The sequence below is a fragment of the Micromys minutus genome, assembly GCF_963924665.1.
Source record: "Micromys minutus genome assembly, chromosome: 20".
Classification (NCBI taxonomy): Eukaryota; Metazoa; Chordata; class Mammalia; order Rodentia; family Muridae; genus Micromys; species Micromys minutus.
The window spans coordinates 4,522,428-4,549,098 of record NC_137955.1 but is presented as its reverse complement, the minus strand read 5'-3'; the positions used below and the strand labels follow the sequence as shown (position 1 = coordinate 4,549,098).

The window sequence follows — 26,671 nt, the reverse complement described above, 5'->3', positions numbered from 1 at the left end:
TAGGCCTCCCAGTCCTTTAATTAAAGAAAATTAAATCTAAGCAATTAATGCATATTAAAAAATCTTTAAATTCATACATTTGTTAGCCCAGCAATTCTATTTCTGGGACTTCATTGCAAGCAGTCATGAATATGTGTGGAGAATTAGCACTAGTAATATTTGGAGCAGCATTATTTATAATAATTAAAATTACATGTCATCTAAATATCTGCCAAGAGGATATTGATTAAACATCAAATATATACAAAGCAGAAAACCACGTAAATATGGAAAATCATGCTGTAAAAAATAAATTTGAACACTGAAAAAGGTTCATAACATTTAACATGGAATCCTGTTGCTGAATGCTCTCAAATGATTACATGCTTGGTAAGACTTCCTAGAATTGTAATTAAACAATTTAATATTTGATAAGGGGGGAAGAAAACTACTGCGCTAAATATTAAAACGGCTCCCTTCTTATACAGTGTGTGAAAGGTGCTCTGCTCTTTTTTTATACCCAGCAGTTCAGTCCATGGGGAAGGTTTTTTCCCTCCAAGGTTTTTGTTGTTGTTATTGTTCATTTGTATCATTCAGTGACTCATGTCAGCAGCATTTATTCTGTATACTATCAGAACACTCATTGGCAGATGATTATCAGTTTCTGGTTTATGTGGCTGAGGGGCTTCTGGGACATCAACGCTATTTCAGCTCCACTTGGCTTGATTACAGGATTCACTTGAAGTGTAACCTGCTCTTTGTCCATTGTCTCTAAGATCATTCACCACACAGAATGATAAGAGTCCGGAGCATGAGAGGTGAAGTTCATCTATACAAATGTATTTCAAACATTTCCAAACATTGTGCTGCTCCCTTTTCATTGGCTGGGACAAGCCGAGTTGTGGAAGCACATCTCACCCTGATAGCAGGATATAATGCTAAGAATGTAGACAATTAGGACCAGTGACTCTGTCCACCAAAATTAGCTTCTGTCTTCGAAAGCAATACTATATGATAAACATATCTATTTCTGAGCTATAAATATGTGTTCAATGTAGATAACTCAGAAAACATGGAGCTTTCAGAAGGGATAAATCAGAAGAGCCATAATTATATCATGATTTGAATGATTGTCATGTTTGACGTTGTGTAAGTTGCCTTCCCGAAGATCTGAATCACCAAGAGTACTTGGCTAAAGAGAGGGAAGCAAACATTGCTTGCTGACATTTAAACAATAGACCCAGTGCTTGCTATGCCCGTCATGTTCGGATTTTTTTTAAGCGAATGTTTTCTGTCTTCATGGTTCACTGCTTGCTAAAAGAACCAGCGTGTAAACAGTGACCGAGCTTTGGAGCCTCTCGATGAGGAAGAGAAGCAGCAGTCTTTTAATCATGATACAGAGATACACAGTGTGTCTCACAGTTTAGACTGTAGGGTCTTTGACTCCTGCCCTACACCACAGCCTGCACCCCCTGGTTGTGATGTGTGTTGTAGCTCCACAGTTAGAATAAAGGCTCCTTTTCCTCGGAGAGTCCATTTTCTTTTCTAAAGGATGTTTGGGTTATTACACTCTAAAAAAAGCAGAATCAGTGTATTTCCCATAGACTGCTTTAGCAATGCAATGTGGGCATAGAACCAGTGGATTAACCTGTACTCAGCATAGACTAGGAGTTCTAAAACTGTTTGGGAATAAAACCTGTCTTATCTTTGTAGTGCTTCAAGCATGCTAGGCGAGTGCTATACCCCTGTGTTAAACCCAACCCAACTCTAGAACATTTTCAACTTCTTATTTGAAGAAAGAAAAGACAAACAGCATGATTCCAGGAAACATTATTTTCTTCTAAAATTAGCTTGAAGGCCATTATGTTGAATGAAGTAAGCCAGTCTTTGGTCACTTAGTGGATTCTTTAGTTTAGTTGGCAAATCTGAAAATCCTATGGTATTTAGTATCATTCTCTTGTATGCAATGTGTCTGTCCCGTATGATCTAGTTTTCTTTTGTCATATGTGAAGAGTGCCTATGTAAAAATGCTGTCAGTGTGACATACCAGCAAGGCCACACCTGTTCCAACAAGGTCACACCTGTTCCAACAAGGTCATACCTACTCCAACAAGGCCACACCTACTCCAACAAGGCCATACCTCCTTATAGTGTCACTTCTTAGGCCAAGCATATACAAACTACCACATTCCACTCCTTGGCCCCCATAGGCTTGTTCAAACACTTGAATCTATAGGGGCCATACCTAGCCATAGCATAATAAAGAAAGTACATTTAATCCAACTCTAAAGGTCCCCATAGTCTATAGCAATCAAAAGTCCACAGTTCCAGGTCTCTTTTAAGATCCATGTAATCACTTAACTGTAATCCTCAAAGTAAGACAGAAATCAGTTGGGCAAACTCCAGATTCTGCATTTCCATGTCTGATATCAAAGTGGTCTTCAGATCTCCACCACTTTTTAATCTTTGTTGACTCCCATGGACTGGTTCCACTCCCTGCTAGTAGTTTTCCTCAGCAGATATCTCACAGCACTGGCATCTTGAACATCTTGGGGTCTCCAAGGCAACTTCAGTGTTACAGTTTCTTGTTCCAGTGTTTGGAATCCACACATGATCTTCTGGGCTCCTCCAGCAAACTTGGGTCACTCCTCTAGCTCTGCCCTCTGCAGTACTCTAGGCTCTGGTTGACTTCACTCCATTGCTGCTGCTGTTCTTAGGGATCATCCCATGGTACTGACATCTCTAATATCCTGGGGTCTTCTGCTACAACGAGGCTTCTTCACCAATAGTCTCTCATAGTCTCTTTCTATGGTGCAAAGCCTCAACTTCTTTGCATGACCCCTTCAGTCCTGGGTCATCAACTGCAACTTTACCGGTGGCCTTCCATGGCCTCTCACAGTGTCAAGCTTCAGTTGCTTTGCATGGCCACTCCATGCTTTCAGATCTAGTACCACCAGCTTCAGCACAGGGTACAACCTTGTTTAACTCTAAAACACAGATTCTTTATGCTCTCAGAAAACACTTCTCAGAAGATTTCACCTCAGTGATGCTGGTCTCTTCTTAATCACCACTAATTTCTTACTTCCACTTAACCAGCATCAATTGTCCCAGTAACCCTTTTTCTCTTGACTATAAAGGCAGAGCTAAATGACCAAAGATACTGAGTTCTGTTGTATCCTGGGGTTTGAACATGCCCCCTTGTTATATTATCTTATAACCAGCTTTTTATTTTCCAACTCCCTCACTTCCTAAACTTGGAACTCAGATATCTGCCTGTCCCTGTCTCCTGTAATCCTGGGATTAAAGGTGTGTACCACACTATGCCTGGATTTAAGCTTTTCTTTACCTAGAAACTGTTCTGTTCAAGGTTGGCCTTGAACTCAGAGATCTGCTTGCCTTTGCCTCTGGGATTAAAGGTTTGTACTACCATGCTTGGACCTAAACTTAGCTGGGTGAGATATTGCCTCAACCTCATTACTCCTTTAATTCAATTTAATATCCTTAAACACAGGATTCAGCTCCATTTCACTTCCTGGTATCCCTTTAATACTTGAACCATATATTTTATATTTTTCCTTTCTAAGCTTGCCTCTTTTCATTAAAATGCTCTTCATAATAGTGAACTGTAGCAACCACACAACAGAATTTATACCAAGATGTTTGGACTTTCTTTTTCAAAGCAATTAATCTAAATCTCTTTACCTTAACGTTAGGCAGACTCTTCAGATAATGGCAAAAAAGCAGCCACATTTTTCACCAAAACATCACAAAAATAGTATTTATGTGACATACTGAAATTCCTCTCCACTGAAACCTCTTGGGCCAAGTCTTGAACAGTTCAAATCACCCTTAGCAACACAGTCTTTTATATTCCTTCTAGGATAGCCCTTTAAGCCCCACTTAAAGCATTTCACTGCATTTCAAATCTAAAGTCCCAAAAATCTATTTTCTACATGAAAGTATGGTCAGACCTATCACAGTAACACCCCAGTTCCTGTTACCAACTTCTGTCTTAGGGTTTTACTGTTGTGAACAGACAACATGACCAAGGCAACTTGTATAAGGACAACATTTAACTGAGGCTGGCTTACAGGTTCAGAGGTTCCGTCCATTCAAGGCAGAAGCATGGCAGCATCCAGGAAGGGAAGGTTCAGGAGGAGTTGAGAGTTCCACGTCTTTATCTGAAGGCTGCTAGGAGAAGACGGGCTCCCAAGTGGTTAGGAAGTGTATAGCCCACCTCCACACTGATATACTTCCTCCAAAAGTCCACACCTACTCCAAGAAGGCTATACATTCTAATAGTGCCCCTTCCTGGGCCAAGCATATGCAAGCCACCACAAAAGTTTAAACACTAGAACAAAGAAAGAATACACGAGAAAAAACACACGTTACTTAAAGGAAAAGCCATCAGAACCAAAACTGATTTCTCAATGGATATTTTGGAAGCCAAAAGATATTGGAACAATGATTTAAAGTTATCAAAGTCCACAAAGGCCAACCTAGACTACCATACACAGAAAAGCTATGTGCCACAGTTGATGGAAAAAGAAAAAATGTTCATGGTATGACCAAAGTACAAGAAAGGACACTTTGGTGACAAGAGGAATAAATGCAGCCCAGCCCGTAAACTGCAGCAGACAACCTGTGGTTGAAGCACTTTGGGGATTGCATATCAGATTTTACATTACAATTCATAACGGTAGCACAGCTAAAGTAGCAACAAAATAGTTGTATGCTAGGGGTCAGCACAACAGAGTGTCTGCATCAAAGAGCTGCGGAGTTAGGAAGATGGAGAGGCACTGCTGTAGAAAGCAAGCAAAGCTATAATCTAATGTGTTGTTACTGAAACACAAAGTACTGCTGAGAATATACACAAAACAACACAGTGACACACACCTTTCGAAAATAACTTTAATGGCCTCAATTCTCCAATCAAATGACATAGACTGGATAAATGGATCAAGAAACAAAATCCATTATCTGTTGTCAACAAGAAACTCACCTTAACTTTAAAGTTAAGCTCTGTGTTAGATGGACAAAAGAACTGGAATCAAATGGGACCAGGAACCAAGCAGGTATTGCTATCCTATTTCTTCAAACTAATACTAACTAGAATATATTCAAAAGGGCACTTCATTTTAATGAACGAAAAAGTGAATCAAGAAGGTGTTATTATCCTAAACATATGTGCACCAAACTCTGATGTACTCACTTTCATAAAGAGCACAGTATTTAAGACACAGAGTAACAGCAATCTATTACCAGTAGATGGTCCCTACACCCTGCTTTCTCCAATAGGCAGGCCATCTGGACAAAAGACAAGCAGAGAACCTTCAGAACTAAATGGCATCATAATGTAATAGACTTAAGTTATTTACATCATGTTTCACATGAACACCGAAGAATATACACTGTACTCAGCAGACCACAGAGGCTTCTCTGAAAGAGATCATATTCTCCGACACAAAACAAACTTTAGCAAACCAGAAAGGCTGAAATAACTGTGTATCCTTCCTAACCACAACGCAGTCAAACTTAAGACAGCAAAAACAAATCTGTAGTAAATTCATAAACTTGTGGAAACTAAACAACTCATCACTGAGTGATTTATAGGCAAAGAGGAAATCAGGAAAGGCTCCCAACAGGCCTTTCCCAACTACTGCTCACTTAACACTAGTATCTTCCCTGTTCACACCTTTCATAGCAAAGTTCTGAGTGAGCTCCGGACACTGCTGTTTACCAGATAGTTGCTTTCTCAAGTTGTTTGAATGTACTGTCTACACTTACATATACCACCCCGTGTATGCCTGCACTCCACCGTTCCTGCCAGGGTTACCCAGTGACTACTGTTAATTCCAGCGGCCTGTTCTATCCTGTGTTCTATCTATGGCCCAGACTGATACACTCTCCCCAAAGTTATGATTCCCTCATATCTGTGACTCCACAGTTACGGGATAATCAGCTTAACATGTTTCATGGCTACTTAAAACCCTAACTAAGACAACTATGTTGTGGGGAGGGGTCTTTTCCCCATTGTCTTCTCTACTTGGTGTTCTGTGTGTATCTTTTATTGTATAGGTCGGACTTTCCTTAGATTCGGAAAGTTTTCATCTATGATCTTGTTGAACATTTGGTCTATGCTTGACCTGGGATTCTTATCCCTTAGCTATTCCTGTAATTTTCAGGTTTGATCTTTTCACGATGTCCATTTTCCCTACATAGCATTTTTCTCTCTCTTTTCCCCTTATTTTCCATAGTTCCTCTGCTTGGCCTTAAATCCTGATATTCTGCCTTCTGTTTGATTCATTCTACTTGGAAAGCTTCTTCTTGGGTTTTCTAGTCGGGTTATTGAGTTTTTCCATTCCATCTGGAATTCCTTTTCAGTGTTTCTCTTTATTGGATTCTGTCTTCAGTTCCTAGATTGACATTATTTTCATCATGTGTTCAGTGGAATATCACTCAGGCTGTTCACTTTAAGTTCACTAGACTTTTTATTTTGTTGTTGTTGTTGTTGGTGGTGGTCTCTCTCTCTCTCTCTCTCTCTCTCTCTCTCTCTCTCTCTCTCTCTCTCTCTCTCTGTGTGTGTGTGTGTGTGTGTGTGTGTGCGCGCGCGCGTGTGCGTGTTCACTAATCTCCTTGAATTCTTTGATGAAGTTTACAATTGTTCTTTTTAAATTTTGTGTTTTAGGTTTTATCTGGTTGACAAACATTCCTGTAGGACTGGTGGAGTTTAGGAGAATAACAGTTTGATCTTTCATATGGTTTGTAGTTCTATGATGATATCTGGTTATCATCTTCTCTTGTTAGTTCTGTGTGTGGTGCAGTCACATCAGGTTATGACAGAGCACAGATATTTGGCTCGGTTCAGCCTGAAGGCTGGATATGGCATAGGTAAAATGAAGTCATGTAGACTCATGGGGCTGGGCTGGCTTGCAACATATCTGTCCTTGTACAAGGCTGGAGTTTGGGCATAGATCTAGGGATTGGGGTGGGGCATGGAGGGGGGATTAAATGGTCTCCTACAGCTAGATCCTACTGGGTGGGGTAGAGAGGATAAACATGGAGCCTGAGAGGCCAGTAGGATTGTTTGGGGGAGTATGGCCTAGCCAGAGCCAGGATGGGGTCATTGCAAACAGGTATAGCTATGCTAAGCCAAGGTGTGGGACCCAAGTAGATCTGGAAGTTGGCCAGGGCATGTGAGTGGGGGAATCAGGCAGACCCACCCAGCTAGACTCTACCATAAAACGTACAAGACCCAGCTGGGCAGAGAGGTAGGATGCGGTGCTTAAGGGGACTGTGGGTTGTTAAGAAATTTAATTTTTAATGTCCATTTCCTTACTCCTGGTTCTTAAATAAATTTACTATTTAAAAAAAATAATCAATACAGTTTAACAAGTTTCAAGGGCCATTGTATTGAGCTCTGAGAAGATGTAAGAGTTTGTAGAGAGAAGTCTATCAAATGGTTAGGAAGAAACAGAAAGGAAGTCTGAATATAGGATTTCTTGGGGGCACCGAGAACCCTCTTACAGTCTGAATCCTGATGGAAAGTAAAGCCTGGGCTGCCGTTGGATGAGGTTAGGGCTCTAGGGGAACAAGTCCTTGGGGACATTAGTCTCAGCAAAGGCAGGTACAAGTCCTGGCCAAGGCTTATTCTAAAGCATGCTAGAGAAAGTAGAGCTGAGCTATGTGGAGATGGGTAGGAGTTTTAGCATCAGTGTGACATTTTACAGGGATTGGTCCAAACCTGGTAGGATCCTGGGAAGCAGCCTGGGACGTGGACCTTGGGTGGCATTGGATAGATTGGCTGAGTTTCAGAGAAGCAGTCCTTGAAATATGATTATTTTGAAGTTTGCCATATTTTAAAACTTATAAGGGGCAAAGCAATTGCTGTGGTGCTCTTTGGATACTCTCAATTTGGGTTTGTTCCCTTTGGCCAGTGGCAGTGTTGGAAAGATGGGCAAAGCCAGAGCTGCGCATAATTCACATTTATAATGCTACTGACTTAATGCATTTGCTTTTCTGGTTCTGAGTACTTACGGAGCCTCTTGAATGTGCATGAACGAGTGCAGAGATTCTTCTAAACTAGACTCTATTCCTTTGTAGATCCTACAAAATCAGTAAAAAGATCATGAAGATAAAGGATGTCTGAGCACATTTGGGGGTATCATGGGTAGAGGTGACTGTATTGGTACCTTTGTCTTGGCAAGAGCAGGCAGTTTTCAGAAGCCTTTGGAGCCATTCACAATCTTCAGAGTGGGAATCACTTTCTGTCCTGGGTGTTTTCTATGCTATCCAGGCATTTACTATGGAGGGTAAATGTTTTGATGCATTTGTGGAAGTGTCTGTAGTTTTTCCTTGTCAGGATAAAGATCTCCTGAGACCTAGACTTAATGGGACACACAGCTGTCAGCTGGTTCTTCCAGCAGATGCTGCCTCCCAGCGGTGCTGTCAGAGAGGCTTCTACCACCATCCATCGCCTTTGCAGATGGACTGTTGAGGAGTCACTGCCCATCTTAACTTGTCTGCCCACACCCCACTTCCCCACCATGAGCTGCCAAGTGACTGCACCGCGTTCCCAAACAAGTGACACAATTCTCATGGAAGCTCAAACCTCTCCTTCCAACATTGTGCCAGAGATGCAGGAGGCAAGAAGGCAGGCCTGGTGGGATGGGAAGATGAAGGGACTGATGACGGCTTGAAGAGCCATGTGCACTTACTTCCCTTATACCAGGAGACAGACAAAAGCCAGGGTCATTTCCTTTGGTAAGTGAAGGAGTTCCAAAGAGCGGTTCGGCCCACTGAATGAAGTTTTACAGATGAAGGACTTAAGACTTAGGATTCAGTACTGGGTACTGGGTCAGATGCTGTTTTACATAAAAAGCCTGATCTCTTAATGATGTCTGAAGCTCTTTGTAGAGGAAATGGTCAACCAGAGCCCAAAATCATGGCTACTGTAGCATTTAAAGACCTCTGGCTGGGCAGAAATATTCTCTAGGGAAGCTAAAGGATGTTAAGTTTGCTCTTTTGGCCTTTAACTGGATGTTTTGGATAAGGCAAACTAAACCTAGTAGCTAAGAGTCTGCAAAAGCCACCAAAGATGAGAATGAATAAGGGTTATTTAAAGTTTGTTTTGGTATGGTTTTCAAGATGGTACACATCCAAGTATTTCCATAAGGGGCTGTCTATACCAGTTAGTCTAAGAAACCTAACAGAAACCAATTAAGAAACTGTAGAATTAAATTCAGGAAGCTAGAGGTTTTCTCCACTACCCCTTCTAGCTAAGTTCTTACGTTCTAGGTGATTCTGCACATGACACATTTTGGTTCTTCTCAAGGAGAAAAGTCAATTTGCTAAATCTGTGTATCAAAAATTCAAGTTATTTGTTCTTCATATTTCTTCTAGGATGAAAAAAGGTGACTGTATTTTACCTGTACTTTAAAAGGTGTTTCTATGAGACAAAGTATTAGTGTCTGGCACCCACCACTTGAACATTCTGGGGTCACACATATGAAAGTGTGTGCTGTCCTCCCTGGCTTGAGGCATGATAACTTTTTACAGAAGGACAATTATGTTCCTGGTATTGTTGTTTACTAGCTATTGTTTTACACCCTCCTCCCATATTCTTTTAAAAATATGTTTCTGGACCATAGGACTTGGCTGACGTTGGGCAGTGAGTGGAGGTTGGGCTCAGTGGCATGGAAGCAGTCTCTGAAATGTTACGATTTTGAAGTTTTGTATATTTTGAAGCTTATGAGGGACAAAGAAATCCTTGGAGTGCTCATTTGATACTTTCAACTGGAGTTTTTCCTCCTTTCAGTCAGAGGTGGTGGTGGGAGAGATGGAAAAAGCCAGATTACAGAAAATGACTTAATGTATTCACCTCCATTTGCTTTTCTGTTTCTATTTTATATTTATTTTTATTATATGTATGTGAGTACACTGTAGCTCTTCAGACACACCAGAAGAAGGCATCAGATCCCTTTACAGATGGTTGTGAGCCACCACATGGTTGCTGGGATTTGAACTCAGGACCTCTGGAAGAGCAGTCAATGCTCTTAACCGCTGAGCCATCTCTCCAGCCCCACTTTTCTGTTACTTAATGTTTATAAAGTCTCTATGCTGGAAAGGCTGACTGGCTGGCTGTGATGGCAGAGACTTTTTGACCCTTCATAGATGATACATTTTAGCTTTGAGAAGCAGGCCAATGCCATTTTATTCTCTGTCAAGGATGCTGCAGAACTCCTTTTGAGTTGATACTATAACGTGGGGAGTAGCAAAGTTAAATTGACAATATGGTTAAGCATGTGATACCTGGGGCTGGTGAGATGGCTGAGCAGGTAAAGACCTTTACCACTAAAGCCTGACCCATCCAGATGTCATCCCTTCATTCCACATAGTCGAAGAGAGTCATCCCCCATCGGTTGTCCTCTGACCTCCACATATGTGCTGTGTCATGTTTGTCCATGTACATACATGTGCACAAACACACAGAACAAACAAATGTAAGACTTCATTTTGTAAAACCTCCCTCACAAGGTAAATATTCCAGTCTAGAAAGTGTTGTATTCCATGGTGCCAGCTGGTAGCATGCTTACCGTTAAGGCCCCACGACTTAAGAGTGTTCACTGGGCTTTATGTGTCAGCAAGGGTCTGCTGGGTGAAACCACTGTGTGCTTAAGTAAATCATCTCATCTTCCACGGTCTATTCCCACTCTCTAGACCTCTTCCCCCCCCCTTCTCCATCACCGCCCATCCCCTTCCTGTGGCTGTGCAGAGACCCCTGCCATCTCCTCCAGCAGAACAGGCCAGTAGGAGCCCTGTCCCTTGTCCTGACTTAGAGCTTGCTAGGCCATCTATCTCTCTCTTAAGCTTGTTTTCATCAGCCAGTCAGAGCCCCCGGGGGTGGCCAAGTTATTCTGACTTCATGGAAATGACACAAACTTTCAGTCAGCTCCACAGGAGAAAGAGAAGGGAAGGAAATGCTAATGCCACCAGTGGAGAAGGTAAAGATTTATAAGAATTAGTGTTTGTGATGCATTAATGAGGTGGCAGTGGTCTACATCTGTCACTGTCCTGCTCTGTTGTCACGTGGGTACTTAATCAATGCATATTGCCGGGGCTAAATTTATTTTCTTGTGTCTGCCTAGACAGATGGTCTCTGCTCTCTGATGGTTCTCTCTGGTGCCTGTGTCACACCTGAGTCTGAAGGGAAGGTGGTGGGGTGAAGCTCCGCCTTGCGGTAGAGATTTTCTTCTCAGGGAGCTCTTGAGAGGGAGTTGGGGGGAGGGGGAGGGGGAGAGAGAGAGAGAGAGAGAGAGAGAGAGAGAGAGAGAGAGAGAGAGAGAGAGAGAGAGAGAGAGAGAAGTCCTACTTAATTAGACTATTTCCATCCGAAATCTCGGAGTTTCCCATGTGATAGCGGCAGAGTTGGGTCTTTGGGATAATTGGGTTTTAGAGACTCTTGTCTCACCAGTAAGATTAAGAGCTGTGTAACTGGGGTATTAGTTAGTCTGCCTTATGCCAGGCGGACCATAACAAGCAGCTTCAGACTAGGCACCAGCTTTCTGTTTGTGAACTTCCTACCTCTGAAATTATGAGAAACAATGTTTTCTTATTTTTATAAGTTATCAGTTTTAGGTTCTGAATAAGAAACTGTGAGCAGTGTAAATTCTTAGGACTGCACCACATTCAGCTTCGAGAAGGATTCCGTATCAGCTCAGGATTCCATGTCCCTGCCTGCTAAGGAGAGCCATGTGTAAGTGATAAGTCTCATGCATGGGCGGTGATGTGTGCCATGCATGTATACAAATACTCCATTGAACACTTGGTTCAATCTACTGCTTTTTAAGGAAAGCAGTGCCTCCATTTTTTGCTCTAAGTTACTCTGAAGGAAGGGACCCCTTTATTAAAGTATCTGAAACATCTCCCTGAAGTCAGATTAAGGGGGAAAGTTTAGGCCAGTCTAATAAATGTAAACTGTATTGAGTAATGGGAGCAGGTGCCCACCATGGCCCCTCTGTGCTTGGTTCCGGTTCTCTTTGGCCAGTCTTTGACTTCACTGGCACACAGAAATAACATTTTAAAAAAGGAAAGCAGTAAGTCATGTGTGTACTCAGAGTGGTAAATGCTGCCTTTCTACTCCTTGATGTATAAACAGTAAATGAACTGATCTTTTCTGGATTCTCATTCCCCGGAGCTGGAGGTGTGTAGCTCAGTGGTCAGTGTCGGCTGTGGTGTGTGATCCTGGGATCTGACCTGGGCCGTGCTAACCAAACAAAACAAGGTGCGTTCCAAGTGCCTTCTTACTGCTTTTGTTGCCTTTGCCACCTTTGCTCCCTCCCTGGTTATTTTCCCTTCTCCATTTCACTGCTTGTGTACCTGCTATTCCTTTCACTTGTTTATAGCTTCCCTGAGGACTTTTCCTTGAATCCTCAAAGCAAATTCCCAGACATTGCAAGCACTAACTGCTCAGTGACAGAGTTGCTAAGCAGTCTACAGTGTATCCAGTTACCTCTTAACTCAAGTAAAGAACTGCTGTTGTCCTGTGTGTACACTCACTGCGGCATTTGGGGCATACATGTAGCCAGGTATTGGAATTCAGGTTTCCTTAGGCTTCCTCTATTTACATGTGGCCATCCTTTCACGGAGCATTAGAATGACTCTATGTCAGGCCTCGTCAGACATGTTGTCTCATAGGTATTTGTGAACCAGGAATGATAATAGGAAAGAGGCCGTAATACACAGACATTAATACATCCCCACCTGCTACTTAATCCCATTGGAATCAGGACCATCTTTGTAGATGACAGATGACAGACTCCAGGCAGATCTGATATGTGATAAACTTGTTGGTGTGTGGAAGTTAGTGTGCATATGCCCATTACGATGCCATCCAACACACAGCACTCTCTGTGGATTCAAATAACTGAAGAATAGATGCGCTTAAAGGAATGGCTAGCAGAAAATGGTCAGGGTTTCAAGACTGAGAGATGACCATTTGGAGGTTGATTGGAATGGCTGGCCAATTGGTAACCTTCTTGATCTCAGTCCACTGATTTCCCCATAAACATGGCTGGATAATCTTAAGAAAGAAAGAAAGAAAGATGTTAAGGAGCCTGGTGATGGTATTACTGTAAAATTCAAAGCAGTGACCTTGGAGTTCACAGCTACTTAATGCCCTGTGAGATTTCAGAAGTAGTCAGTGGCTAAGTAATAGGCCAGAAATGGAAAAGGCTCCAGCCCTGCCATTCATTTTCAGACAGAGCCAAGGCAATCATGATACTAATCCAGGCTTTAAGTTCTCTTTCCTTAAATATAAGGGCACTCATGATGCAGTTTATAAAGCATGTGGGTATTTGTGATGATGTAATTCACAACCTAGGATTGCAGCTTGGATAACAATGTCCCCATAGATCTTGTTGTTTTTAAACCAGATGGATTTGGCAGTTACTAAGTTTGGAGAACAGTTTCTACAGCCCTGACTGAGACATAGGGACCTTGAATTATTTGTCATTAAGGCGAGAGAGGACATCTGTATGTTATTTTGAAACAATGTTTTTTATAACCATGAAAAACAAACAATATAAAAATTGTTCTAGATTTCTTACTTAATCCATTACTCAACATTAACAAACATTTCTTAAGGCAAAACAAAACAAAACAAACAAACAAAAAAAAAAAAAAAAAAAAAAAAAAAAAAAAAAACCCAGTCTTTAGAGATTTCATAAAGGCATCATTATTGTGAAAAAAAAGAACTTGAAATCTGTTTAAAGTAGGCCCTGCAGGGAATTGTTAGTGGTTCTAAGAAAATGCACACAGTGCACATGCTCATGTGAAAGGGGCTGTGTGTACAAGTCTCCTTGAATAAATAGGAAGCTGGATGAGGAATTGGCTTGGCTGCAAATGTCTACATATTTGGTGTTGTGGAATTTATTTTATCCCTTCTAAGGCTGATTTTGTTCTGTTCGTTTATCTTGTAAGGCTCCTGGTCCCCGATTTCTCCTTGGCTTCTTTAATAACTGTTCAGATGTAGGACAACTGTCAGCAATGTTTAGCGTCACAGGCCTGTGGGTGACATTCAGTGACATCAATCAAAGCATCTAGTTACAGAGAGGAATGTTATTGAGTAGGCTTCATAACTTCTTTGAGAAGTTGGCACAAGTCATTTCTAGTCTCCTGAGGGTAGGCAGCTCCCTCTGAAATCTGCAGGCTGCGGAGGTGGGCGGCTTATACACATGCTTCTTAAAAGATAAAGCCCAAAGCCAGGGAAGCAGGAAGGCAGCTTCCATATAAAGGTTAAGGCTCCTGAAGGTTTTTGTTGTTGTTGTTGCTGCTGCTGCCATGAAACAAAGAAGGAAATCAAATTTCAGTATTTTAGACCATGTGGCACTGTACAACCATAAAGGATGAAGTTTCCTGGAGACAGAGGAGTGTGAGTGCTGCTCTCCAGAAGTGCAGTGCATTCTGGGTATGGGCTGTGGTGCTGTACTGTGATGTAGGCTGCAGCCTCATAGGACAGGAAGTTTTTAAGGCAGCAGAGAGAATGGTACCTAGAAATCAGAATCACTCTACTTGTGTGTGCACATGGAGAACATGGAGTGATGGAAGAGACTGAGAAGTATCTCTGGTTTAGAAGCACAGCTGCTTTTCCAGTGATGCCCCAAAGGGTGATGTGTCTCGAGGGGACCTGGGCTACAGTCTGTGAGCTCTGCAATATTATGCACTTTGCATATGTTGTCTACTCTCATTACGAGATTGAGGAAAACAAGGTCAGAGGGAAAGCTGTTCACCCAGGGCTCCTAGCTAGTGAATGCTGAGCCAGGATGCAAACCCGTGCCTGGCAGCTTGCCCACCTGGCTCCTGGAATAAGAAGCAGGGTTCCCCAAGTGCCCAGTCCTGGGAAGGGGTTATTCCATCCTGGGCATGGCAGACGAGGATCCTTACAGGGAAGAGCTTTATAGAGAGACTGTAAGGGATGCTCAGTTACTGCTTATTGTGGGCTTCTGCTTTGCCTTGCAGAATAATAGTTTCTTTAAATCCCCAGTTAGTTCACCTTGTGAAATTACCAACTCCATTTTGTAGAACATTTGCAGGCAATTGAAGCTTAAAAGTCAAAGAGCCCAGACAGTGAAACAGCTGCTGCGGGGCCAGGGTTTGAATGGAGTATGAGAAGCACATTCCTGGGGCTGAGGAGAAGGGAACTGGAATCCACCTCCTGAGTTAGACATTGTTTCCAGGGTTTGGCAGAGCCAATGACTACACTCAGATGGAAGGAAATCATGGTCAGATGCCAGTCACTGGGTTGAAAACAAGCCTGGTGGTTACGGAGGAAGTACTCTTAGGCATTTAGACATCATCTTGAGCGCAGAAGACACTGGTCCTCAGGGAGATTTCAGACTGGGGAGAAGGATTCGGATATGCAGAGGGAGGCAGAAGGAAGAAGTGGGCTGACAAGCGCCTTAACAGCTGCTCCACATATCCACAAAATGACTCTGAGAAAAAAAATTGTTCTATTTATTTTCCTTTTCCTTCCATATATTTTGCCGGCAGCATTCATCAATATCTGTCATTTCCCAGGGGGCTTAGACATGTCTGGCAATTCATTCTACTGAATTATATTTCAATACTGGAGTGGAGGGAGGCCAGATTGTGCAGGTTAACTCTGCCCTCTGCCCGGTGTCTTTTAGCTGACACCATCACTGCACCGACACCCACCTCCTCTAGGCCTTGCTCACAGTCCTATAGTGCCTATGGCTTATTACAGTGTCCTCACTAAACAGGGATCTATTTTGTGCCACCTTAAAAATGTATTTCCAGTCGCCACTGTGAAAACAGAGCTAAGGGCCAAACTAATATTTATTTCTTTAAATAAAAAGTTTAAATCCAGGCAGGCACCACCCAAGGGGGACTGCCTTGGTGATGTAGGCACAGTGGGGAGTCGGAGGCTGCTAGGTGATTTTGCAGCCTGGAAGAATTTGCTGAGTGTTAGTTACTACAGGCAAAGGCAGTGGTGGGGTTGAATTACAGAGATGCTCTGCTCCGTGCATTAACTGATTTGGTCCTGATATCTTTACTTATTAGAAGCAGATTGAGAGGAAGTTGTGGTAGATGATAAGAAACTCTGCTTTAGAACAAGTTACAGGGAAAGCAAGCAAAAGGCCAAATGAATTTCTCTGTAAGTTCCATTTGGAGTTGTTCCCTTTAAAAATGTACTGTGTGGACAGCCATTGCAGTCCATTGAGCTCCATAGAGACAGCGCCGGGGCAAGCGAGAGCCGGACGGGCACTGGGCGACGCTGTGCCTCTCAGAGGAAAATCACTAAACATGGGCAAAGGAGATCCTAAGAAGCCGAGAGGCAGAATGTCCTCATATGCATTCTTTGTGCAAACCCGCTGGGGGGAGCACAAGAAGAAGCACCCGGATGCTTCTGTCAGCTTCTCAGAGTTCTCCAAGAAGTGCTCAGAGAGGTGGGAGACATGTCTGCTAAAGGAAAGGGAAATTTGAAGATGTGGCAAAGGATGACGAGGCTCGTTATGAAAGAGAAATGAAAAGCTACATCCCTCCCAAAGGGGAGACTGAAAAGAAGTTCAAGGACCCCAATGGACCCAAGTGGCCTCGTTCAACCTTCTTCTTGTTCTGCTCTGAGTACCGCCCAAAAATCAAAGGCGAGCATCCTGGCTTATCCATTGGTGATGTCGCAAAGAAACTAGGGGAGATGTGGAACAACACTGCCGCGGATGACAAGCAGCCCTGTGAGAAGAAGGCCACCAAGCTGAAGGAGAAGGACAAGAAGGATATTGCTGCCTACAGAGCTAAAGGAAAACCTGTTACAGCAAAAAAAAAAAAAAAAAAAAAAAAAGGGTGATCAAGGCTAAAAAGAGCAAGAAAAAGAAGGAAGAGGAAGATGAGGAGGAGGGTGAAGAAGATTAGGAAAAAGAGAAAGAAGAGAAAGACAAAGATGATGAAGATGGTGATGAATAAGTTGGTTCTAACAAAGTTATTTTTTTTGTCTATAAAGCATTTAACCCCCCTGTACACAATACACTTCTTTTAAAGAAAAAAAACTGAAATGTAAGGCTGTGTAAGATTTGTTTTTAAACTGTACAGTGTCTTTTTTTTATATAGTTAATGCACTACTGAATGTGTCTTTAGATAGTCTTGTCCTGGTGCTATTTTCAATAGCCACTAACCTTGCCTGGTACTGTCTGGAGATTGTAAATTGGCATGGAAATTTAAAGCAGGTTCTTGGTGCACAGTACAGATTAGTTATATATGGGACAGTAGTTTGTTTGGTTTTCTTTTTTTTTCTATTTAATTTAATGTTTTTTCCTGTTGGTTTTATTTTGGATTTTTTTTTTCCATCTTCAGTGGTCTCTGATGCAGTTTATATAAAGATAATTGTTGTTCTGTTAACTGAATACCACTCTGTAATTGCAAAAAAAAAAAAAAAAAAAAAAAAAAAAAGTGGCTGTTTTGTTGACATTCTGAATGCTTCTAAGCAAATACAATAAAAAAAATGTACTGTGTGTTAACATTTTTGCCCTGGCATGATAAAATGCCATGGGTAACAGGCTGGCTATATTAGATTGGGTGTACAGAACTGCTGTATCTTTGAACTGCCTTGCCACAGCTCCTGGACCAAAAGTTAGGTTTGATTTAGAACTAAAGCTCTGATTGACAGTAGCAGTGGCAGCTGCAGAGACCTCTGTTGCTCGTGGTTTGCCCAAAGGCTTTGAAGTCCATGCTGTAGGTGTTTGTGTTCTACCATTTTTCCCATAGTTCCTAGCACTCTGCCAACATGGTCCTGGGCTTCAGTCACTCTTGACAGTGCTGTCATCTACCCAGTCTATTGAAATGTCTGAAATTAACTTCCAAAGAATGTTGATGCCATCTTCCTGTTCTGTAAGCTTCTTTCAAAGCATTATTCTTGATTAAGTCACCAGACATTTATTAGTGTTGCCTAGTTGCTCTGTGTTAAGCAGAGAGTGCTATAGATGGTATTCCAGAAATAGCTGGCAGTGTTTTCAGTGACTCTGAGTCGCATGGCTAATGTAGAGAAGACCCCAGGGCCCAAGACCTACCAGGCCAGTCTGAGCTCTCATGCCACCATCCAATGCTGTGTGCATGCTTTTGTATTCAGCTTTTAATTTCTGTGTCAGCTGGAGATTGCTGGTGAGCCGGCAGTGATATCAAGGACCTAGCATCAAGGCTGTGCTCTGGACTACGCTCAGGCCAAAAAATACGCTATACAAGTTTTAAAAGGACTGGAAAGCAGTTCAGTGTAGAAATCAATGGAATGTAGCACTGTGGTCACATGTCTGCTGGTTTCCCAAGCTGTATTTATTTATGTCATTGAGAAGAAGAATGTGTTAGCAGAACTGTTGATGCTTTCTCATCGTTCCTTTGCAATGGAGACAAGAAGTTGGAAGACAGTCACCCATACGAGGGGAAGGTGGGGGGCGGGTCTGCCTGTGGTTGTAGCACCACTGACGATGAGTAAGGGGGGCTGTAATTGCCGTAAGGATGAGGGTCGTGGCAACAAGGGAGCAAGTGTTTAGGAGTGAGCAGTGGGGCACAGAGGAAGGGTCTCTGTGATGACAGAGGATACCCAGGCAGCGGCTGCTGACTCATTGATTCTGAACAGATGCAGCCAGTGACTACCGTGGGCTTTAACCTTCCCTCGTGTCTGAAGTTTGGAGAACACTTTAAAAGTTCACTTTCCCTGCTTGTGATGGGAAAGGTATGGGTTATTAAGTATAATTTGCAATGGGGGGGTAGATTCAAATTGTGTAGCCGACGGTTTTTTCTTTTTCCCAGAAGAGAAGGGATTTAAGCAGAGGAGATTGTAGTGAGTCATAATACACTTTAACGTTCTAAACGTTGTAAGTGCTTGGTTTAGTCACATTAAACACACTTACAGCATTATACAGCCACTCTCACTCTCCGTCTCGGGAACAATTTTACCCTCCCACGGTGAAACTCTACATGCATTATGTGAAGGCTTCCCTTTCCTCCCCTAAGCCCCGAAGCCATCGCTGCAGTCTTAGTGACTGACGGTCCCAGGTACTTCATGGGAAGGGAGCCGTATAACGTGTAGCTTATTTAGTCTAGCATGGCGTCTTTGTGCTTCATCAGCGTCATAGCAAGTGTCAGGATTGATTCCATTTATAGGCCAATATTCCATTGCGTCGATCAGCTTTACTCATCGCGGATGTGTGGCTTCTTTCAGCCCATAGGATGAGTGCTGTGTGGAAGATGGATGTGCACCTGTTTGAACCCTCCCTTTTACATCCTTTGTAGATGTCTCTAAAGAGTTGTTAGGAAGGGGACATTTTACTGGCGACATGGAGGGTTGATGGTGGGACTGTGGGTTTTTCCAGTGTGGCGGTGAGTACGAGGCTTCGGGGGATGCTAAAGGGACTAACAAACAGGCTGCTATCCAAAAACCTGTGAACTTATGTTCTGTAATACCATTTCCAGTGTGTTGTATGAGAGGTGAGCTTGCTTAGCAATATGGCTGCTCCTTTTAATACTGGGAGAACTGGCTGAAAGATATCCCCCCAAAAAATAACTTGGCCACATTTGTCTGCTCAGGACAAATACCATCTCAGCTTTCATGCTTTGTTCTTATCTCCTAAGCTCTGTGATGGTTCCTCATTCTCTCTATACACCTAATATACCTCCTGTGTCCCCAAAACCCACCAAGAAATAGCAAGACATTGGCCATGCTAGATAGCTTCTTGGTTGCTGTCTTAGAAAGAGGTAAAAACCTTCTTTTTTTTCAATGCTCTCAAGTATATTGGAGTACCAGACTGAAGCAGCGCTTTGTAAATGTGGTCTTTCAATCTTTCCTTTCCTTTGATATCCCTGTTATAATTCAAAAGAAATAACCCCAAAGGTAAGGCTGTAGACTGATGGCTAAATCTACGAGGCCTTCAGGTGATATGGAACATTTTTAATGGGAGTTTTCAAATCTAGTCAGGTACCATGATTCCCCGATGATAAAGGAGATCTCTAGAGGCTATATTTAATTCTTTATATGGCCATTCTGCTGACAATTATTGCTGACTTAGTGTTTTCCTGTTTCAGAGTTCCACCTGTGTGGTGGTTTGGAAGCTCGTGTCTCAGGCCTGAAAGCATGCATCCATAAAGTTGCTGGCTTCACATTGTCTTGGAATTTAGGGTAGTAACAAAAGAAAGCATATTCCAAGAGAGGCTAGCATGTTCTTGGGTAGAACCAGAACAGGGTTTGCGTCTATGTTCAGTAAGACTTGCGTTGCTGTGTAACTATGGTGAAGGCAGGGTTCCTGCTCTCTCTGTTAAGTAGTGTCCACTGCCAGTAGTCCAAATGGCCCAGATGTGGTAGGTTCTAGTATCGATCTTGGCAACTGATTTCTACTTTAATGCAGACTTAGGATTTGTACCTCCATGTTTCTGGTTTGGTCAGTAGAGTATGTTTAAGGAGAGTTTTAATGAACCTGGTGGGGTTTTAGAAACATGTTTTCAAAGAACATGGTGCTCACCAAGGTTCCAGTTGTGACAAGAAGCTCCATTTGGAATTAAAATGAGCAGCCAGATTGCTAAGCAAGCTCACCTCTCATACAACACATTAGAAATGGTATTATCCATTAATTTCCACCCTGTGCAGCCGAACAATGCTGTTGACAGATGCTAATTTTCTTAAATTGTAGGCAGCAAATGATGCATGAATGTAACAGCAACACACTTTTTAGAAGCCCTTGGTAGTCATCAGAAAGTAAATTTATATAAACTTTGATGTGATCACTACCAGCTACGGCACTGTGCTGGTGCCGTCTAATGATTGCCTTAGACCCATCTGCTGAGCTCCTTCCCCTATTAACACTAATGGGGGTCCAGGCAGAAAAGATGTATCCCATGTGCTGTGTTACCAGACCCTTTAATTTGTAGCATTTGGATGATTCTTTAGGATAAGACCTATGAAAGAATAATGACATCTGGGATCTAACCTGTTACGTGATATATAAACATCTCAGTGTATACATGTCTGTGTACTTAGTAATTAATTTTCCTAGAATCTTAGCATGTTTATTTTTGCTTTGCTCATTACAACCTCCTTGTAGACATTACACTTGAAGCTGATTTGATTGTGTGTTGAACTCTATAGTATATTTTCTCATTCCGATTTACATCGACCCTGTTTGTCTTCCTCCGCTTTACAAATGAGGAGCCTGGGGTTTGGGGAAGGCTGTGGCATGAAGAAAAGAATCTGTTGGCATTCAGTGATGAGACTCAACAACCTGACCTTTAGGTCGTTACTTACCTAGCTGCCAGTGTTCTTTACATCCTGTTAGGTTTAAAGAGAGTCTAAGACACGTGCAAGGACAGTGACTGGTCACTTAGATTTAATGTGTCATCTGATGGGTTAAGCTCAGCTGAAGTAGCAAAGGAACTGAAGGCACACCTTTGTTCTTTTTAATGAGGTAGAATCTATGTATGAGTGTGGTTAATAAGACACAGAATTAACTTTAATAGTAATATCAGCGAAAACCAAGCTAACACTTGGGTCTTACTACCAGAGGCCTCTCCTTACTTAAGAGTCCTGAGAGCTTGAACAAAAGGCAGATTTTCCAAAGGAAGTCAGCATGAGTGACCAAAGGGCCCTGGCTTTGCTCCCTTCTTGCATTCCTTCGGCTGTTTCTGGGTTCTGTCCAGAGTCTTGCTGCCCCTCAACCTAGAGAGCTGAGGTCAGATTGGCACCCTTGTTCTGAGGATTAGCCACGAGCTGTTGGCTATGATGCATGGCTCCTCGTGGTTCCATTGCTCTTATTGCCCATCAGATCTCTTCCTGACTCGGGACTTCCTCATCTGCAACCCTTGTGACATCATCAATCACTTAGCATCTGCCATGTGGAGGCTTAGGAGGAAGGTGCTTGGGGTTCCTTTGCTCACACACCACCGTGCACATGAGGAGGTCAGAGTGTAGCTGTGGAGTGACTTTCCTTCTCCCACCTTTATGTGGGGACCAAACTCAGGTTGTCAGGCTTCCGAAGCAAGACCTTTACCTACTGAGCCATCCCTGCCACATGCCCTGCAGGTAAGTTTAAAATAATAAAATATTGGGACCTGAGATAGAACTTAATGACAGGAAATTTATGTGAATCCACAAGATCGTGGTTTGATCCTCAGCACTGGAGATGAAATATGAAAAGATTCAGGCCTAGCATGCACTTCCCTGTGCCCTGCCTGCTTGCTCCCATTCCCTCCTCCAGAGAAAATTCTGATTTTGCTATTTCCATGGGGAAATGCTAACTCATTTTAACATTACTCAGTATTGAACCTTCTGCTTAAGTAACCCGGTTCAGAACACAGCAAACATAGGGTATTTTATCACCACAGTGGTGCAGAGAGCCAGGCTTTGTGCTAGTGTGACCTGAGCAAGTTCTCTGACACACAGCTATAAGAACTGGACTTGAAGCCAGGTTTGTTTGATGCCAAGCTTTTGGTCTAAATAATTGTGTTCCCAGTTTTCAGGGTCACACACACACACACACACACACACACACACACACACACACACACACACCACTTACACTTTTTTAGAAATAGAATTTATCATTTCTTGATGTACAGCTTATATTTTCACCGCAGCATATGTGGTAATTTTTTTTTTCACTAGGATTGGGGCTTAGGGAGCAGAGCAGTGTTTTGGCTGCTTGCTTCCTTGGCTGTGAGCCCTTGCCTATCTACACAACTTACCTGTATCGATGGGGAAAGTGAGAGCCTCTACTCAGAAGGCTGAGAGGATGCTGCAAAGTCTGGGCTGTACCAAAGCCTTGTTGGAGTAGTTGCTACACCACTTCATTCTCCCATCATTCTTCCTGTTTAGACCAGCTCAGATGTTACCTCGATAGTGCAGTTTTTATATAGAATATAGAGTGTAATATATAGTATATACATTGTATAGTTGTATTAGCCAACCAGCAATTACTGAATTTGTATCAAGGGCTGTCCTTATTTTTCAGGAACTGTGAGTATGCATATGAATAACCCTGTTTTCTGTATCTGGGAATCTTAGTAACACAATTTAATAATTTCTTTCTACTAAAGGAAAAAAAGAAAAGCTAATATGTAGATTTTTTAAATGAACTAAAATACCTTTCTGTTGTTGACAATTGGGTTTATATTTATATTTTAAAAAGCATATTTTTGGGGCAGTAGGGATTCCCTATGTCACATTAGCCTTGATGTCTGGTACTCCTTGGCTTCGACAGCTTCTCTCTCCAAACATGAAGGGAAAGATGACACAGGTACAGGAAATAATTCAACACCTCTAGCCCTGCAAGCCTCTCATTTAGATTACTCAGATGATATATTCTAAACGTCATATCCTTCAGACAGAGTTATGTCTGTGTTATAAAGAAACCATGTTTTCATACTGTCTAAATGCTGTTTTCCTAAATACAGTCTGTGGCTTTCCTGCTCTTTCTGACTGATGCTCTGCTCTGCTCACGGGGTAGGTGTGTCACATTTCAAGATAAGGCAAGAAAACAATTCAAATTCCACAGTTCAGAATTTAAATGTCACATTCCTCCACAAAACTGATCAGACCCATAGAGATAATGAATTATATGCTGGTTTACATTGGCAGCCTTCATCTTCCAGTTCATAGTTGGGAAGAGTCATGTTCCAGGACCAGCAAAATTACTCTGTGGATAAAGTGCTTTCTGTGGAAGTCTAGTGACCTGAGTTCAAGACCCAGAGCCTACAGAAAGATGGGAGAAGAGAATGACTCCATTGTAGATGTCCTCTGACTATGGCACACGCTGTGATTGGCATGTACCTGTACTCTCACACACAATAATAATAAACAAATGCTTTAAAATGTCATATTCTATTGTGTGGAGCTGATGAGGAGCAACTGACAAAAATCAGTGTGATTCTGAATTTTCAGGAAAGTATATTTGATAGAAGGTGTGAAGGAAAGACATGTGCATGTCCTCTGGAGGTGAGTTTGTTTCTGCATATGTACATTTTCTAGTTTGGAATGATAAGAAAAACCTAAAAATGCTTTCCTATTGAACTGCTTAATCCTATAGCCAGTTCCCTCTGTAACTACGTGGTTGGTTGTAGCGGGGTCCATTTTGGAGCCAGAGAAACCAATGCCAAGAGAGGGTAACTAAGTTCCTTTCCCCGTGTCCTTTAGATCCAGGCCAAAGTCAGGACAGTAGGCTTCATCTGTAGCTTCTGTACTTACACTATGCAATGAGGAAATGATCACTTTTGCAAAGTAAGAAACCATTTTTCCTTCTGTAATTAAAATGTAAAATTTTGAAAGCACTTTTTTTAAGCATTAGATCCTCCTAGCTTCTACGGTGCCTGTGATCTGCATGCACCATGTCGATAAACTATGTAATATGTCACAGTCTTCATCTAGTCAGACATGCTTGTTGAGTGTATGCTTAAGGGGGGGAGCATGTGTCTCTCCCGATACAGGGTGAGCAGCTGTGTGCACCACAAATCCTGATGGAGTCTCCACACAGGAGTCTCTTTATTGTTCATGTTTCTGGCGAGGAAGTGTGCACTCTTCTTTTCCCTATGCAGTCAGTAACAGTCCAGTCACTGCTCTAAGGCTAAGGCAAAGCGGATAAGCCCAGTCACTGTTCATTCAGCGTTGTTGCAGTGTTGATAGCTGCAAGCATTCTCACTTTTCCGAGGGAAAGAAACCAAACTCCCTGTGTTGATAGGAGCCTAGTTTGTGTTCAGAGGAAACTGCAGTGTGGATCTAATCAGGTAATTGACTTCTAAAAGCCTGTGTGTGTGTGTGTGTGTGTGTGTGTGTGTGTGTGTGTGTGTGTGTGTGTGTGTGAATATATATGTGTACACATGTGTGTACTCTGTGAATGTGTGTACATGTGTGTGGGTTATGATTGTGTGTGTATGACTGTGTGTGCGTGTATGTGTGAGTTCAAGGTTGACAGAAGTTACACAGTGAACCAGAGTGACCCTAATGTTCTGATGTATACAGATGGATACCATCTGTACCTGATGAGCAGGGCTGGCCAGCCACCTGCACATTACAGAGAAAAGCTGCAGAGAGGGACAACAGCCCGTCTCACCTTGAGAGAATGCCGCCTCTTCTTTTGTTGGTCGTGACGTCCACTTTGTAGCCATTCTAGCTCATTTTTGCAATGCTTTTCTATTAGATTGGCTTCAAATAGCATCATACACAAACCCCATCTATTTGTATACTGCCGAGAGCACCTCATGTATTTTCATGCATTCCTAAGACATTCTCGTGGAATAGGCAGGAAATAAAACAACACTTTACCCTAACAAGACAAAGCCCCCACACCTAGCAGGTGAAGTGATTTGCTTGGGTTTCAGTGGAAAATCAGGGCCACAACACACCATGGTGTCTCCTGACTTCAAAACATTTTTCTCCAACCGTTGCTAGTCAGCATAGCTACTGAGCATGCCAGAGGAATGTAGAAAAAAGATGGCTTGGAATTCTCCGCTGTGTCTACAAAACTACGCCGGTGTCCTGCCTCTCACTTTCTCTGCTTTCTTTTCTACTTCTAACAGGGAGGTACCTCCTTCCGAACCCGGTAGCAGGACAGGCGTGGCCTGCCTCCGCGGAGACGTCCAACCTTGTGCGTATGCGCAGCCAGGCCCTCGGCCAGTCCGCTCCTTCGCTCACAGCCAGTTTGGTGAGTATTTTGTGTGTGGTCAGACTTGCCCTGGCCATTGTCTGTCTGCGGTCAAGCCAACCACAGGTTGGACTTGGTCATGCCTGGCTTTCTCTGTGCCGATTTCTTCCTGGACACCCCCAAATGTGAAATATTTCTAACTGGCTCCATGTCTCCCATCCCCAGGAAGTGAAAATGTTTCTAGCCTTTAAAAACAAAAAGGTTTCTAAAAAACGGAAGGCTATGGTAAAACCAGTGAGTAAGAGAAACACAGACAGCTGCAGTCTGTTTCGTATTTAGATCCCATTAACTAACACCTTGTCCAACTCGCTTGACATTGTTGTGTGTGTGGGGGGGGGTGTGTGTGTGTGGTATGCCCATATAGTTATGTGCGCTGCACAGTTCTTGAGTGACCGATGTAAGACGTGTGTCTGTCACACCCCATGCTTTTGTAATTGTCAGCTGAATAATTTTCTCAGGGATAAAGCCCGTGGTGATCTGCTTCAGTTTTCCGGTGGACCCAACCATGTCCCTTTTGGCGCCTCTCTCCTTGCTGTCCTTTGATCCAGTGCACTCCCGTACCCTTGCTTCATCTTTGCCGACATCAACATGGAGGAAAGAAATCCATAGGCCATGTTTTGTATAGTTCTTGTCGGCTGTCTTCCCATATGGAGACTCCAGTGTGCACATTCCTTCCAGACTGAGAAACGGCGTGTCCTCAGAACATGTTCTTACAGCTGCACGATGTCCCTCCGATGTTACTTTCCACCGCCTGTCCAGTCAAGGCGCTGCCTGGTTCTTCTGCAGCCTTTCCTCCTGACTTTGGCTCTTGAGGTGTAAGAACAATCTGGTGAGGTGGTGTAGACTCAGCAGGTGGTGTAGACTATGCAAACATCTTCTTACCAAAAATTTCCCTTCTCTTCAGCATCTGTGGGTGGTTCTTGGAAAGATCATTTTTTTATGTTGATTTAAAATGTAGCGTAGCATGTGGGAAGTCTTGGTTTTGATTTCCTGTACAGGAAACA

At 42.7% G+C, this 26,671-nt stretch overlaps 1 protein-coding gene and 1 pseudogene across 2 annotated transcripts in view; both read left to right on the top strand.

Moving 5' to 3' along the window:
• The window catches only part of MAST4 (microtubule associated serine/threonine kinase family member 4), a gene marked incomplete at its 5' end in the record, with an annotated part of 555,822 nt that overhangs the window by 156,373 nt on the left and 372,778 nt on the right, over positions 1-26,671 (top strand). Inside the window, one exon of the mRNA XM_080933665.1 lies at positions 25,543-25,667. Coding sequence (XP_080789791.1) covers positions 25,543-25,667 — 125 coding nt within the window. The remainder of the gene's footprint in view (positions 1-25,542; positions 25,668-26,671) is intronic.
• On the top strand, positions 16,303-16,843 carry LOC308433613 (high mobility group protein B1-like; annotated as a pseudogene). The gene has a single exon. The product of its transcript is annotated as a high mobility group protein B1-like (transcript).